Source organism: Eschscholzia californica, unplaced genomic scaffold, assembly GCF_041429995.1.
Source record: "Eschscholzia californica isolate CP2 unplaced genomic scaffold, dmEscCali1.0.p SCAF_1, whole genome shotgun sequence".
Classification (NCBI taxonomy): Eukaryota; Viridiplantae; Streptophyta; class Magnoliopsida; order Ranunculales; family Papaveraceae; genus Eschscholzia; species Eschscholzia californica.
In genome coordinates, this window is record NW_028238198.1 from 10925077 (window position 1) to 10942125 (window position 17049).

A 17049-nucleotide genomic window follows, 5' to 3' on the forward strand; every position below is an offset into this window, starting at 1 on the left:
ATTATTGATATTAAAATTTTAGAGAGAGAGAGAGAAGTTTAGACTTCAATTTCAGATCTATCAAAGATGGAAATATATATTATGAGAAAGATCTACAATTGAATCGTTTTTTCAGAAATAATACATAACAATTTGATACAGTTTAAAAAATTAATTATTAGATCTTAAAAATGAATCTAAATACAAAACAGTAATATCAAATACATGAAAACAAAAACGAAATCTTACAAATGAATGTTCTCATTATGATTTTAGCAAAAATAATTACTTACCTTCAAGAATTGATCTTCGATAAGTTTAATGGAGATGAATGTAGAGTTCTGATGTTAATAGTGGTTAAACAACTAGGTTAATGTTCTTGAAAATGAGATATACTATATTACGGTTACATATTAGATTTGTTAATATTTCTTTCATTATAATTCTGATTGGAGAGAGAAAGATGGAGACAATTAAGGAAATGATATATACATGATTATTTTAGCAAAAACGGTTACAAAATATATGGAAAGGTTATAATAGGTATTAATAAGGATTAAATATTATAGAGATTTGATATTTCTCTCGAGATGAATACAAATGGACTAGATCTCTTTTATGATGATTAATTTGGTTTTTAAATCCTTTTTAGGATTATAGAGGATTAAATCTCCTATTAGGACCCTATTTTTAGTCTATAGACTCAAAAAAAGTATTTTTAAAACCTATAACACGTTTAAGTATCTTTTTTTAAAATATTAGATAACACTAATACAACCAATTTTATTTTTATTTGATAAATTAATAAAAGAAAAAATTGTGTCTATTAAATAATTTTGGGAAGTTAAATCATAGTTGTATTTAGCAATCTAAGATTCAAAAAATTATTTGCTAGATAAAACCAATAAATCGATCTTTAGTATTGTTTAGCAATTTAATAAAAAATAAATGGTTGTGTCTAGCAGATAGCTTTATGAAGCAATTATGCAGCTTCGTTTAGCATTTGTCATCTTAAATATCAGCACTCCCAAACACAAACCACATCCCTCAACTTCTTAACCCAAATTCTACACAAGGATTAAAACCCAGTATAAAAAAACAGTCACAGAAAACTCCTTGGAAAATCAAACCCAGAATCAATTCAACTGTTGGGCATTTACAGAACACGGACAAGCCGGGCAGATGATGATGATGGTATTTACGTGCCCCAAAACTAACAAACAAAGGCGATATTGCAAGTTATTGTCAGAGACACGATGGTTGCAATAATGGGAAAAGTGGGGACAGGAGAGAGAGAGAATAGGAGAGAGAGTTGAGTTATTGTTCATGGACAGACCAGACCTCCGGCGAAGGTCTCCCTTCGAGTGTTAGAGAGAGAGAGGAAGAGAGAATTTTTTTTTTTTTTTTATGTTTGAAGGTCGCCGGCCGGAAAATTCGTCGGAGAAGATGATGAGATGGCGAGAAGATGAAGTGGCAGAGAGAACAAATGAGATAGAGGAGAACTTTCAAAAACATGTATTTTGTATTTCCCATAAAAATATTTCCCCGGAGAATTTTCAAAAAAATTTAGATTCCTTCGAGAATTTATTCTCCGGAGAATTTTCTTTATTCCCTAAAGCCGCGGCCAAAATAAAGTGATATGTGATATGTGATATGTGTAATTAAATATGACAGACCACTACAATAATTCATATCACACTCCTTCGGTATATATGGTTATCCTTGACTTCTTTAACTCTTTTTCCTCTCTTTTTTTCAAATTTTGCTAGAAATATCATGATCACTTTTGTCGTAGTGATATCTGTATTAATTTTATGTCATCTCCGGATCTCCCCACATACTATATATCCCGGTATGGGTTGGAAAGGAATAGAATTCGGTGAAAAAAACTACTAAAAAGATAAAATGAAGAAAAATGTAGAAGTAGAAGCTATTTCTGGAGTTACACAACACATGGGCGATGAATATATTCTTCTTAAACGAAATATTTAAGAACATGTAGAATATTTATGTTTTATTTTATGGTGTTTGTGGTACATTTTTTTTTGTCATTTAATATTACAGACTTACGTTGTTCTTAATTAGTTCTCCTCCCATTTAATCAAATGACAATGAGATATTGTACGCACTTAATTCAACCATATGTCTTGATAGTACATTCTAAGTACCACCTTATGTGAAGGCACGATTGATGTGGGATTTGGGAAATGATGGTGAATATTGTTACGCTGGACATCTTGTCAATTATAAGATTTTTAGCCGAAGAGCACAAAATATTATCTAATAAATTCGATTGTACATCAAGACAATTGACGTGGGAAATGATGGTGGATACGGGTATTGCTCTATATTGTTCCTCAAAAGAATAACTTAGAATAATAGGTTCTCAGAATATTTCATATATGAGGAAGAAACAAAGATACGCAAAATAGTATCAATCTGGACTTTCCAGGATCATGGCTCAATCTACATTTATGAATGCAACTATAAGAGAGACAGTACACAGATTGCACCGGGGTGATGCTAGGGCTCCAATCACTCCTTAAAAACTAGAAGTCTAGAAGACAGTAATTAACAGTAAATTTTATATCCGACCGAGACATGGTGAGATGATGGACTTCTCCACTATGATACAGTAAAATGTAACTTTTGGAAGAGGCTCGAGTATGATCCTGTAAGAATAGTCCCACATGGAGAAGTGGTATTTAGCAACCAAACATATAATATCTCGGTCTTCTTACTCATTGCCAATTGGTTTTGATTTAGATGACCACAAATTTAGCACGGTATCAGAATTATGTTCACTTGTGATTGGCTTAAAAGTCACACGTGTTCCACGTTACCAAAAAAACGCACATGTTAAACTGAAATACTCCACATATGAGGGGGGTGTGTGAGGGATGACCACAAATTTAACGCTGACAAACCATAAATGAGGCAGTTGGGGTTCAAACCTAGGTGGCTTAACTCAAGGCCAACCGAGACACCAAACAAAAACAACATGATGGTTGAAAGAGTTGCTCCAAATCCTATAAATAAAACATTGATTGAAATCCAATATCCTAAAGGGTGGCTCTAAAGGCACGGGGGCCTAAAGGTTGTTAGGGAACGACCATTTCGTTGACTCGGGTCAATAACCATTGACTTGAGTTCTCTATAAACACCCGGTCAACTAACTTGGGTGAAGTTCACCTCCCTTGTCCTCTTTTATCTTCTTCTTCCAAAGCAAATTCCTTTTTTGTTCCAAAAAAAATTCTAGGTTGTGCACCACTACTGACATTCTCTGGCAACCATATTGACCCCTACGGACGGCCACTCAAATAAATAGAACCATGAATCCGGGTGAGATATTCATCTTTAAACTGTGTTATACCATCTTTTTAAAAGCAGTAAATGTCCACTATCATCGATATTTTTAGGTCCCGGATCAGCTGATCTGTTTGGTACTCTTTGGTCTCGGATCAGTTAATCCGTTTTGTCCTCTTTGGTCCCGGATCAGCTGCTCCATTTGGTCCTCTTAGGTCCTGGATCAGCTGATTCGTTTTGTCCTCTTAAGTCCCGGATCAGCTGATCCGTTTGGTCCTCTTAGATCCCGGACTGGTCCAGTCTGTTCGATAGATTTTTAGGACAAATTAAAATTTTCATCTTTCATCATTATCTATCTTCACCAAATGATTGTTGAGTCTAACACTTAGAGAGTGAAAGAACTAATTGCGAGCAATATTTCTGAGAGATTCGTGAGATTATGAGCAATTTGGCGAGGAGAGGTTTGGTTCTTCCCAAGGCTTAGAGAGAAAATATCAGTTTGGAAATTTGACAAAATCGAGTAAGATTAAGTGAGGAGATTGATGGGGGATTGGTTTTGAGCTTTAAAGAGACAAAATGAAGATTTTTTCTCAAATTTTTCAAATTGTGACATTTGGATAGAGATTAGGCTTAGGTTAGATAAGGTCGGGTGCTTAAAGATGGAGTCGGTGCTAACAGAGAAATTAGCTATTAGGCCTGCTGCTAATAGAGTCTGCCCGCTAACAACCTTTTGGCCCGGTGCCTTTGGAAGCACCCTATCCTAAACACTATCCAACTTTTTGAGTTTCATATTCATAGCAACTTTCTTTGGAAATCCAAATCCCAAGTTAATTATTTTTTGTCTAAGAAAATTTTCTTTCACACTTTTGGACAAGATTTTTTTTCTGTGTTGTTCTTTTTCATTTTCTTCTCATTTGTTCAAATCCAATGGCTTAGAGTTCAAATAAATTACTTCAACAACGATAGACAGAGCTTTTAGTTTCCAGAATGTTCCTTCATACAAATCCAATTGAGTTAGTAATATACCTAATAGAACATACAACTGAAGAGAGATGGGTGGTGTTTATAACTTACCTCCTCTGGAGATACTGGAAAAATCGAAATGCAAAGATCTTCAAAGGAGAAAAACTTAGTGTTCCACCCATCAACCATCATCCATCAAACCAAACTCAAAGCAAGAGGTTACAACAATAGATCCACAGAAGTCACCAAACAAAGAATAAATTTCTTTGTTTTATAGAGAAACCCATATAAAATGGGGATTATGTGGAGACTAACTCAGGGTATCACGTCTTTCAACAAAAAAAGAACTCAGGCTATCACGTATGTTAGATTCACAGTCACCAAACAAATACATTTATCTTATTACTCAGGCTATCACCTATGTTAGATTCACCGTCACCAAACAAATACAATTACCTTATTACTATTAGCGTAGTTAGGTTAAACTATATCTTGAGTTTGTCTAGCGTGGAGTTCAACTCCTCTCATATCAACCTTTTCTTTTAGAGTTCTTGTCGTTTAGAGGAGGAAATTTTTAAAGGCACCCACTTTAATTGTAAGAGGCGCCACTTTCAGGGCAAATTTGGGCAATGGTTAATTCTTTTTGGGCCTTCAATCTGTAACCATTACTCACCCAGGTTCTGTCTGAGATTTTTTTCAATAGTCAAAGTTTGTTTTGTTTTGTTTTTTCAATTGAACCCTTCTTATGTTGTATTTCAATTATTTGTGTTAGAAATAATATTCTTTTTATTCTTATTTCTCCTGTTTATTTCTCTTTCTTCCACTTCATGACTCGTTATTTTTTGCTTATCTAGAGCCAATCATTAAAAAAGGTTGTCGACCGGTCTTAAACTCTCAACTTTTTTTCTCTCCTTTTTCTTCTTGTTTTTTATTTTCTTTCTTTTGCTATTACCACTTCAACCACCACGAGGCATCTTACCTATCTCTTCTTAGCGAACTTAGCGTGATATGTCTACCATATTTTATTTCAATTACTTGGTACAACAAAAAGATTCATGTCCACAATTTTTTTGAATTGTCACAAACCTAAATACGAAATTTGTCTTCTCAAATTTTATGCATGTCAATAGTCGAAAGAAATTGTTTTATTATAAATTGATAAAAATATAAAGCAACTGTTTTCGAACAAAAAATATCATCATCTTCTACAAACAATAAAACCTTTTAGATAAACTTTTCATATAAAAAATGTACTTGACTCAGCTCTAGCTAGAATGAAATCATGGCATAGGCCATATCAGTATAGAAGGTAGTGGTTTTATTTAACACTCAAAATACGACACAAGGGTAGGTACCCAACTTAAGAACAATGTAACAAAGTAGACTCAACAACAAAAGATGACTTTCTTCTTTTTCTTGAGAAGGATCAACGAAAGATGACCTAGACAATAGTAAGGGAGACACACAATAATGGTACACTCCAAACATTTTATTTCTTTATTCTTACATCATTGTCACACGGCACACCACTCTAAATATCATGTAACTAGGGGTCTAGGTCTCGATTTCTTCTTCGCGACAAGGCCTATTGCAAAAGCAGCGACGACGAAAGCCTCGGCATTGGCCTGAAGGAAACCCTTCAGTGTTGCAAACTGCACCACAGTTTCTTTTACTCACACATATTCCTCTAAACCTCTGACTTGCGGACTCGCATGTCCTTGCTTCTGCCACTTTTGCTCCCATCTCTGCTCATTATTACCATCAAAATTTAATCATCAACAAACAAATTTTACTATATTAAATTACTAATTAGTGAGATGCATGATAACTATCATAAATACCATATTAACCTAAAATTTAACCACTACCTAATTTTACCATAGATTTACAAACATAGGACATTATTATTCCATTGTTTCACAAGAAAATGACGTACCAACAATATCGGAAATATAACACGTAATAAGTCGATATTTTACAAAAAAAAAAAACATCTACGTATTAAAAATTACAGAAGAACGAACCTGTTGCAATTAGAAGCAACATAAGTACGAGAATAGTAGTGGCAGAAAACACACGGTTACTATGCGCCATTTGATAGCAAGAATGAAGAAATGAAACTACTACGTTATTGGAAAAACCTAAGGAAAGAGTAAGAGAATGTGGTAAGAAATCAGTTTCATTAGATGTCCCTTATATAGGCTTGTTAAAGTTGATATAAAAGAAAGTCACTTTAAAATAAAGTAATTAAAAATGGCAGACCACTACAATAATTCAGATCACACTCCTTTAGTTTATGTGGTTATCCTTGACTTCTTTTCCCTAGAAATATCATGATCACTTTTGTCGTAGTGGTACGTGTATTAATTTTATGTCATCTCCCCACAAATATGTCGGTATGGGTTGAAAAGGAATAGAATTGGGTGGAAATTTTTTATTAAAAAAGATAAAATGATGAAGAAAAAAGTAGACGTAGAAGATATTTCAGGAGTTACTCAACACGTGGGCGATGAATATATTATTCTTAAATGAAATGTTTAAGAACGCGTAGAATATTTATGTTTTATTTTATGGTGTTTGTGGCACACTTTTTGTGAAGAGGTATGAACCTCTATAGAAGTTCGTCTCGGATGAAGTCGAGAGAGAGAGAGGTGAACTCGGTGAAGCCGAGTGGGATGGTGATGTGAGCTCGGATAGAAGCCGAGAAGGAGAAAGGGAGATTGAGATCGAGTAATAGAGAGAGGTAAACATAAAGTAAATAACACAATAATTTACGTGGTTCAGTCGGAGGATCACGACCTACTTCCACGGAGAAAGCCATTGATGGCTGAATTATATTATCTCCACAATCGTGGGACTGGTTGATTACAGACTCGAAGACTCAATGCAACTCAACTCAATGTAAAATACATAGAGGTCACTTCTATTTATAGAGTGATTTGGGTATCTTATTTCTCTAGGACTCTATCTAGGATAAGTATAAATAATATCTTCATATATCTTGGACGGTTGATACGGATCTCGATTCATCTCGATCTTTATACTCTAACATTTTTTTGTTGAAACGATTTTGTCATTTAATATTGTAGAATTATGTTGTTCTTAGTTAGTTCTCCTCGCATTTAATTAGATGGCAATGAGATATTTTCCCACGTAATTGAACCATATGTCTTGATAGTGTATTCTAAGTACCAGCATATGTCAAGGCACCATTGACGTGGGAAATGATGGTGAATATATCGTTATGCTAGACATTTTTGTCAATTATAAGATTTTTAGCAGAAGAGCACTAATATTATCAAATAAATTTGATTGTACATCGAGACATATTGCTCTATATTCTTCTTCGAATAATAGGCTACATCGATGAATATTCCATATTTGAGGACGAAACAGAGATAAGCAAAATAGTAATAATCTGGACCTTCCATGATCATGGCCTAATCTACATTTATGAATGCAACCTAGCTGATGCTAGGGCTCCCTATGAACTAGATGTCTAGAAAACGTAATTAAAGGTAAATTTTATATCAGGCCGAGCAATGGTAGGTAATAGACTTCTCCAATGTGATCCTGTAAAATGTAACTTTGGGACGAGGCTCCATCACTAGAATAACCTAGGTGTCTGAATAGTCCCACATGGAGAAGGGGTATTTAATTAGCAACCATACATATAATGTCTAAGTCTTCTCACTCATTGTCAATTGGTTTTAAGTTAGATGATCACAATTTTAGCATGGAATCAGAGTTATGCCACACGTGCTCTACATCACAAAAAAAACACATGTTAGACTGAAATGCGTCAGACATGAGGGGACGTGTGAGGGATGACCACAAACTTAACACTAAGACCCATAGACTGTGATATCTAACACGATGAATTTAAAAGATGTGCAACAAAACATCTAGAAAATAACATAAATGAGGCATTTGGGGTTCAAGCCTAGGCGGCTTAACTCAATGCCACCGGAGACACCAATCGAAAACAACATGATGGTTGAAAGGTGTTGCTCCAGATACTAAAAATAAAATATTATTGAAATCTGATTTCCTAAACTCTATCCAACTTTTTGAGTTTCATATTCACACCAACTTTCTTTGGAAATCCAAATCCCAAGTTGATTATGTTTTGTCTACAAAATTTCTCTCACACTTTGGAGTACAAGACAATTTCTTGTGTTATTCTTTTTCATTTTCTTATCATTTGTTCAAATCCAATGGCCTAGAGTTCAAATAAATTATTTCAACATTAGACAAATTAAGGGGGACAGAGAGAGATATTAACAGCCAAGAGCTTAATTTTAGGAATCAACAAACAAAACTAAACTAATGAGATGCCATAACACAAAATCTGAACTTGCAGATAAAGTGGATTACACAATCTAAACATTAAACTAAACAGACTACTAGATACCATAAATGTCATGCAAAAACCTAATTGCATTTAACATCTTCATTTATTAATCCAAAAGTACAAATTAAACCTAACTAGTAATACTAGCTAGTTAGGCAATACACAATATTCATGATCACATCTTAGTTCTTGACCTCTCCTTCAAGGCAAGGTCTAGTGCAAAAGCAACGTCGACGAAAGCCCTTGCAATCTCCTTCAGGGAACCCTTCGGTGTTGCAAACAGCTGCACAATTCCTACTACTAACGCATATCCCCTTGAATCTGTTGCTCGCTGTCTCACATGTCCTCGCTTCTGCCCCCATCTCTTCTAAAATTAGTACCCAACACATTTATTAGTATTATTATGTCAATTTTAAAACATAGTTAATAAAAAAAATCAAATGTATAAAATTCTTTCAAAACGATAAGATCCAAACTTTTTCCTAACCAGTGGAGTGGAGAGATATATATGTTACCACTTAATTACAGTGAACGTTAACAAAAAATGACTTATAAATGAAGGAAGAATATAGTAATTATTTTGGTTACTTAGTTAAGTTAATAGATAATTAATTTTAGTTGTTTGAATGGACTAGAGACTAGAGAGAAGAACCAATTAACCCACCAGTAGTGGTAAGGAGAAGCAAAGTGAGAACAAGAAGAGTGTAGACTGAAAATCCTGAGATGTTACGTCGACCCATTGAGTTAAAACCTAATTAGAGAGAAGAGAGAAATGAAATATTCTTGAGAGAGATGTTGAGAAGAATTGATGTCTGAAAGTGAACAACTTATAAGCTGTTTTTATAAGCACTTGGGAAAAATTAATTAACTTAAACTTTGATTATTAGTAGATAATAAAGGTGATGTTTGATTGGATACCCACCCTTATTACTATTTGTACATGATGATTTTGCAACACGTGATTGGCAGTACTTCTTACTTGGTGGATTTTCTCCCACTTGATGCCCTAGCTAGCATATCCTTATCCTCAATTGGAGGGGCCAGATGAATTCACATATCTCTTTGTAATCATATCCATTCTTCAATCCTATTAGTAGTAGGAATGTAGGATGGAATAGCTCATTCAAGGGCATAAGGCTGTTCTTGTAAGTTTCATGAATGGTAAAGGGGAAAGTAGGCATTCCACAATAAACTGCAATAACTTCACCATTTAAAGAAATTTGTGAAGATCCAAATGGAGAGAAAATAGTTAAGAGATATAAATACTAAACCTAATTACATGATGATCATAGGATGTAAATCTCTTGTGACCGTTGGATCTTGTAAGGGGATGGTCCCTTTCGTGTAACCATTGGGATGTGGGGGTCCTTGTCTGTACTATAAATATGTCTGCAAATAGCTTCTACGCTTACATATTATAGGTTGCACTCTTGAACAATCTGCCCAAGAGATGTTATGAAAATAATCTCATATGCTTTGCACATTGCGTTAAAAACTTTATTAAATTTATACATGTTTTTTTTTTGTTGAAATAAAATTTATAGATGTTACCTCACCACTAATTGGTTGTGAGTACATTAACCACAAGAGCCTTTAAATGTCACTTATCTCAACAACAAAAAAAAATCTCACTTCAATTCTCAGTCTATAATCTATGTGAGATTTGTTAAAAATTAGTGCATCTACGTACTAAAGCTTCTGCTTAGTCAAATAACTGATTCTTAGTTTTTAGTAGCAGTCAAGTCATGAAGTATTGGTTACAGAATTATTAGGAAAGCAGTCTAAGTAGTTGCAACTTTTTAGGAGTTTATTGTTAGTTTTATGACTATAAATATGATATGTATCTAGTTAGTTTTCTCAGATTTCTTCAAGCAGAAATAAAGAATTCTCAAGTATCCACTGTTTGCCTATTTGCTTAAGTCTTACTTTTATTTGTTCCAGATTTTTCTATTTTGTTTTATGGTACCAGAGCCAGGTTCTGGAACTTTGAAATTACTTTCTCTCTTCTTGTCTATCAAGCTGGTTTCTCTTGTTGGAGAGGATTGAAAGTTGAAGAGGGAAAGTTTCTTATTGCATTATGGAGTTTGCAAATGGGGGAAGTAGCTCGAATCAACACTTCGGTGTTGAGAAACTTGTAGGGACAAATTACAAGTATTGGAGAATGTGCATGGAGGCTTATCTTCAAGGTCAAGACTTGTGGGAACTCGTCATTGGTGAAGCAGAAATTTCAGTTGATAATACAGAGAATGTTGAACCACGAAGGAAATGGAGGAATGTGGTAAAGCCCTTTTTGCCTTAAGGACTTCAATTGGAAAAGAATTCATTGATCATGTATGTGATATTAGCTCACCAAAGGAAGTTTGGGAGATACTAGAGAGGTTGTTCTCTCAAAAGAATAGAGCCAGGTTGCAATAATTAGAGAACGAATTAGCAATGTTAAACAAGGAGGTATGTCTATTTCTGAATATTTCTTACGAATTAAGAGTATTTGTGCTGAAATTTCAAAATTGGATCCGGATGAGAAGATCAGTGAAGGCAGATTACCGAGATTTCTCATTCGTGGATTGAAGAAGGAGTACACTCCTTTTGTTACCTCTATTCAAGGATGGGCAAAGCAACCTTCAGTCGAAGAGTTAGAAAATATGCTTTCCAATCAAGAGGCATTGGCAAAGCAAATGGAGAAGACTTTTGATTCAGATGTTGCACTCTTCTCCAAGGGGAAACACCATAAGAAACTAGTGGGTGGAAAAAAGAACCATGAAAAATGGTCAAACACAAAAATAATTAAAGGAAGCTCACAAAACAACAAGTCTTTCAAGTGCTATAGATGTGGTAAGATTGGACACGTGAAAAAAAATTGTAGAGTGAAGCTCTCCACGGTAAATGCTGCAAGTGAAAAAGAAAGTAATGAATCACTCAACTGGAAGCAGTGTTTCACCGTAAAAGTAGCTGAAAGAAGGAACCATGTTGCTGAAAAAACAGTCCCTGGTGAAGTTCTTTTCAACCATGAAAGGGGCAATGAAGAGTGGATTGTTGATTCTGTTACATTATCATGTAACAGAAGATGATTCATTATTTTCAGAATTGCGACAACATAATGAAGAATGGGTTATTATTACCGCTGATAATTCCATATACCCAGTAGAAAATGAAGGAGTCGTCAATTTCGACAACGTCTTTCATGTTCCAGGTTTGAAGAGAAATTTAATTTCAGTTTCTCAAATTACTAACTCTGGAAATTATGTCTTGTTTAGGCCAGACGATGTAAAAGTTCTTGATAATGTGAAGACAATAGATGGTAATGTTGTTTTGACTGGTAAGAAGAAAGGGTCTCTGTTTGTCTTGGCAGCAGGGGAAGCCTATGTGAAGAAAACAAGCCAAACGGACAACTCAGCAATTTGGCATGCTCGGTTGGGTCATTTGGGCTATCAAATGCTGCAGCAAATCTCTTCTAACAAATTAATAGATGGACTGCCAACATTGAAGGACGTACATGAAGATGTGATTTGTCAAGGATGTCAATTTGGCAAATCACATCGCCTCCCGTTTAAAAGCTCATCCAATCGTAGATCATCTCCTTTTGAATTAGTGCATACAAACTTGATGGGACCAACCAAAACACCAAGTTATAGTGGATATTCCTATGTTATGGTGTTGGTAGATGACTTTTCAAGATATACATGGGTAAAGTTCTTGAAATCGAAGAGTTCAAAAACACCATAGAGAAAGAGTTCGGGCAGAAAATAAAATTTCTAAGAAGTGACAATGGTGGAGAGTTTATGTCTGATGATTTCTTTCAGTATTGTGAGAAAAATGGTATTCAAAGACAAATGACATGTCTTAATACTCCTCAACAAAACGGGGTAGCAGAAAGGAAGTTGACACATCTCGCTTCAACAAGTCTCTCATGGATACACGACAATAGTCTTCCACGAGAACTTTGGGATGAAGCAATTCAATGTGTGTGTCATGTGATAAATAGATTACTACCTTGGCCAAGTAAAGAAAAAACTCCCTTCGAATTTTTGTATGGACTAAAACCTAATGTAAATTACTTTCGTGTGTTTGGTTCTGTTTGCTATGTTCACATTCCAAAATCAAATCGAACCAAACTTGATCCGAAAGCAAAAAAGTGTGTTTTTGTGGGATATGATTCCAGCAGGAAAGGATGTGGTGTATGAATCCAGAAACCAAAAAGTTCGTCACTTCTAGAGGCGTTGTATTTGATGAGATTTCCACCTGTTATTCAGCCCAGAAAAATTATGTGCAGGAAGTAATTCTTAGTGATGATCAAGAGCAGCCTGTTTTTGAAAATAATTTACCAGATTCAGATACAAATGAATCTCCAGCTGATTGCCACTCAAATGGCAACGTTCAACAAGTTGAAAGAAGACCTATAAGGCAGAAAAGACAACCAAATTACCTCAAAGACTACGAGGTTCAGTTGTGTGCAATCACTTCATGCTTCTTTATAGAAGAAGTAGATGAAGAACCAACAAGTTTCGAAGAAGCCAAAGACCGTCCAGAATGGGAAGCTGCGATGCAAGAAGAAATTGAAGCATTGAACAAGAATCAGACATGGGAGTTGGTGATGAAACCAGAAAACTACAAGCCTATCACTTGCAAATGGGTTTACCGTTTAAAGAAAAATTCAAATTGAGATGTTCAAAAATACAAAGCTCGACTCGTTGCACGTGGCTTTTCTCAAAGTTACGGATTGGACTACGAAGAAACATTTAGTCCCGTGGCAAAGATGGTAACAATAAGAACCATTATTTCTCTCGCAGTTTCCAAAATTGGAAGTTATGGCAACTTGACGTAAAAAATGCTTTTCTTTATGGAGAGTTGGATCGTGAAGTATTCATGGAGCAGCCTAAAGGATATGTTGCGGAGCAATATCCTAACCATGTGTGTAGAATAAGGAAGGCGTTATACGGCCTTAAACAAGCACCACGTGCTTGGTATGGTAAAGTTGCTCAATACTTTATCTTTTGCGGCTTTAAAGTTTCAGATGCAGACTCTAGTTTATTTATTGAATCAGATTCAAATTTGCATTTGATGGTTTTATTATATGTAGATGATATGATCATCACTGGAGATAATGATGTTGAAATTTCAATGCTGAAAAATGAACTTTCTGTTCGAATTGAGATGAAGAACCTAGGAGAGACTAGTTGTTTTCTTGGTCTAGAAATTGAAAAATTAGGTCAAGGGTATTTTGTTTCTCAAACGGGCTATGCAAGGAAGTTGTTACATCTTTTTGGCATGGGGGAGTCAAAAGAAAAACTACTCCAATGGAGCCACATCTCAAATTGATGAAAGATGAAGGAGAATCTCTAAAGGATGTCAGGAAATTTCAGCAATTGGTTGGCAGTTTGATTTATTTGACTATCACAAGGCCTGAAATTGCTTACTCTGTTGGTGTAATTTCCCAATTCATGCAGTGCCCAAGGTTTAGTCACTTGGAGGCAGCAAAAGGAATTCTTCGTTACGTGAAGGGTTCACTTGAGTATGGTCTTATGTACAAGAGGACTCAAAAGTTTTGTCTAAAAGGCTTCACTGATGCAGATTGGGCTGGAGACAAAAATGATAGACACTCAACTTCAGGTTATTGCTTTAGTATCGGTTCAGCTATGGTGTCTTGGTGCAACAAGAAACAATCGGTGGTTGCATTATCCAGCACACAAGTTGAATATGTGGCAGCAACTATGGCTGCACAAGAGTGTGTGTGGTTGAAGATATTAATACAAGACATGTTCTGCAAACTTGATTATGTGGTCGAAATCATGTGTGATAATGAAAGTGTTGTTAAGCTTGCCTCCAATCCGGTTTTTCATGCTCGGACAAAGCATATTGAAGTTCGTCACCACTACATCCGAGAGAAAGTATTGGACCAAGAAATTAAGCTAATAGGAGTCTCTACAAATGATCAAGTTGCAGATATAATTACAAAGGTTTTGGTAAATCTTAAGTTTGAACATCTCAGAGCAGCTCTTGGAGTTCTTGATCGGGAGGATGCACTAAGGGGGAGTGTTAAAAATTAGTGCATCTACGTACTAAAGTTTCTGTTTACTTAGTCAAATAACTGGTTCCTAGTTTTTAGTAGCAGTCAAGTCATGAAGTATTGGTTACAGAATTATTAGGAAGGTAGTCTAAGTAGTTGCAGCTTTTTAGGAGTTTATTGTTAGTTTTATGACTATAAATATGATATGTATCTAGTTAGTTTTCTCAGATTTCTTCAAGCAGAAATAAAGAATTCTCAAGTATCCACTGTTTGCCTATTTGCTTAAGTCTTACTTCTCTTTGTTCCAGATTTTTCTATTTTGTTTTAAGATTAACATTAATCTATATGAGATTGTGATCAACACTTTTATTTTTTTGTAGTTTGGCCAATGTGTTATCCTCCAATGTTGTTTTGTAGTAGCTTTCCTTAAGTATGCTTCTTGCCTTTCGGTGTCTTTAGATTTTAGTTAAGTATAGACTGTAATAGGTAGTACCACTTTAACTAAATTATAGTCAGCCGACATAAATTTCGTAAAATATATCAACAATGTGTAAAACAAGTTCTTTAATAAACTAGTTTTATTAATGTATGTGTATTTCCATTTGATGAACATATAAAAGAAAAAACAAAATGTATTTTGATTGAGCTCCAATTTGGAGGTTAAAAATGAGATAACTGCTCTAAAAAAAGTGAGCTATGTCCAAATGTTGTTGACACGGACAAAGTCAAAAAAATCCTCTAGAATGATTTCAGTACTGATCTTGGATGTAAAATAGTTCTGCATATACCCCTTTAGAAAGAGTTGCTCCAATTTATCCTAAAAATAAAATATTGATTGAAATCTAATTTCTTAAACTCTATCCAACTTTTTGAGTTTCATATTCACACCAACTTTCTTCGGAAATCCAAACCCCAAGTTAATTATTTTTTGTTTAACAAAATTTCTCTCACACTTTGGACAAGATATCTTTTTTGTGTTCTTTTTCATTATCTTCTCATTTGTTCAAATCCAATGGCTTCAACATTAGACAAATTAAGGGGGACAAACACAACAATTAAACTGAAGAGGTCATGCCATAACACAAAATCTTGCAGATAAATTGGATTACGAAATCTAATAATTAAACTAAACAGACTAGAAGATGTCATGCAAACACCTAATTGCCCTTAACATCTTCATTTACTAATCCAAACGTACTAACTAAACCCTCACTAGCTAGTAGTACTAGCTAGTTAGGCAAGACACATTATTCATGATCATATCCATATGACATCTTAGTTCTTGACATCTCCTTCAAGGCAAGGTCTAGTGCAAAAGCAACGTCGACGAAAGCCCTTGCAATCTCCTTCAGGGAACCCTTCGGTGTTGCAAATAGCTGCACAGTTCTTATTACTAACGCATATCCCCTTGAATCTGTTGCTCGGTGTCTCACATGTCCTCGCTTCTGCCCCCATCTCTTCTAAAATTAGTAACCAACAGATTTATTAGTATTATTATATCAAATATAAAACATACTCCAATTAATCAAAAATTAGATGTATAAAATTCTTTGAAAACGAAAAGCTTGGAGCTCCGTTCTAACCAGTAGAGAGATATATATGTTACCACTTAATTACAGTGACGTATAAATAAACGAAGAATGTAATTATTTTGGTTAGTCAAGTTAACTTAATAGATAATTAATTTAGTTGTTTGAATGGACTAGCTAGAGAGAATTGAAGAACCAACCCACCAGTAGTGGTAAGGAGAAGCAAAGTGAGAACAAGAAGAGTGTAGACTGAAAATCCTGAGATGTTACGTCGACCCATTGAGTTAAAACCTAATTAGAGAGAAGAGAGAAATGAAATATTCTTGAGAGAGATGTTGAGAAGAATTGATGTCTGAAAGTGAACAACTTATAAGCTGTTTTTATAAGCACTTGGGAAAAATTAATTAACTTAAACTTTGATTATTAGTAGATAATAAAGGTGATGTTTGATTGGATAACCCACCCAATTACTATTTGTACATGATGATTCTGCAACACGTGATTGGTAGTACTTCTTACTTGGTGGATTTTCTCCCACTTGATGTCCTAGCTAGCATATCCTTATCCTCCAATTGGAGGGGCCAGATTAATTCATATATCTCTTTGTAATCATATCCATTCTTCAATCGTATTATAGTATTAGGATGGATAGCTTATGCAAGGGCTATTCAACTATAATCTGAACAAAAGTAGTATTTTATTAAGGACTAATACAACTATATAGAGAGCCAACAATCCTTGGCTCAAGTGGTAAGAGGTAAGTCTTCCAACTTAAAGGTCAAGGATTCGAGGCACACACTTACCAATTCAAAAAAAACTATATATAGTTACAGATATAAATACTAAACCTAATTACATGATGGTCATCGGATGTAAAATTTTTGTGACCCCTAGATATTGTTAGGGGTTGGTCC

At 34.8% G+C, this 17049-nt stretch overlaps 2 protein-coding genes across 3 annotated transcripts; both read right to left on the bottom strand.

The window, feature by feature from the left end:
• Positions 1-5549: 5549 nt before the first annotated feature.
• LOC147564066 (defensin-like protein) lies at positions 5550-6435 on the bottom strand. The gene is made up of 2 exons (XM_086643008.1): positions 6273-6435; positions 5550-5993 (listed from the first exon to the last, which is right to left on the bottom strand). Exons 1-2 carry the CDS (start codon positions 6340-6342, stop codon positions 5803-5805), a joined length of 261 nt encoding a protein of 86 aa, XP_086499134.1. The 5' UTR covers positions 6343-6435; the 3' UTR covers positions 5550-5802.
• Positions 6436-8526: 2091 nt separating this feature from the next.
• Positions 8527-9431, bottom strand: LOC147564067 (defensin-like protein). Of its 2 annotated transcripts, none has more exons than XM_086643025.1 (2): positions 9267-9431; positions 8527-8966 (listed from the first exon to the last, which is right to left on the bottom strand). In XM_086643025.1, exons 1-2 carry the CDS (start codon positions 9340-9342, stop codon positions 8785-8787), a joined length of 258 nt encoding a protein of 85 aa, XP_086499151.1. In that variant the 5' UTR covers positions 9343-9431; the 3' UTR covers positions 8527-8784. The 2 variants fall into 2 exon arrangements, with proteins under 2 accessions (XP_086499151.1, XP_086499146.1); XM_086643020.1 differs by having other exon boundaries at positions 8527-8969; positions 9267-9429.
• Between the last annotated feature and the right edge of the window lie 7618 nt (positions 9432-17049).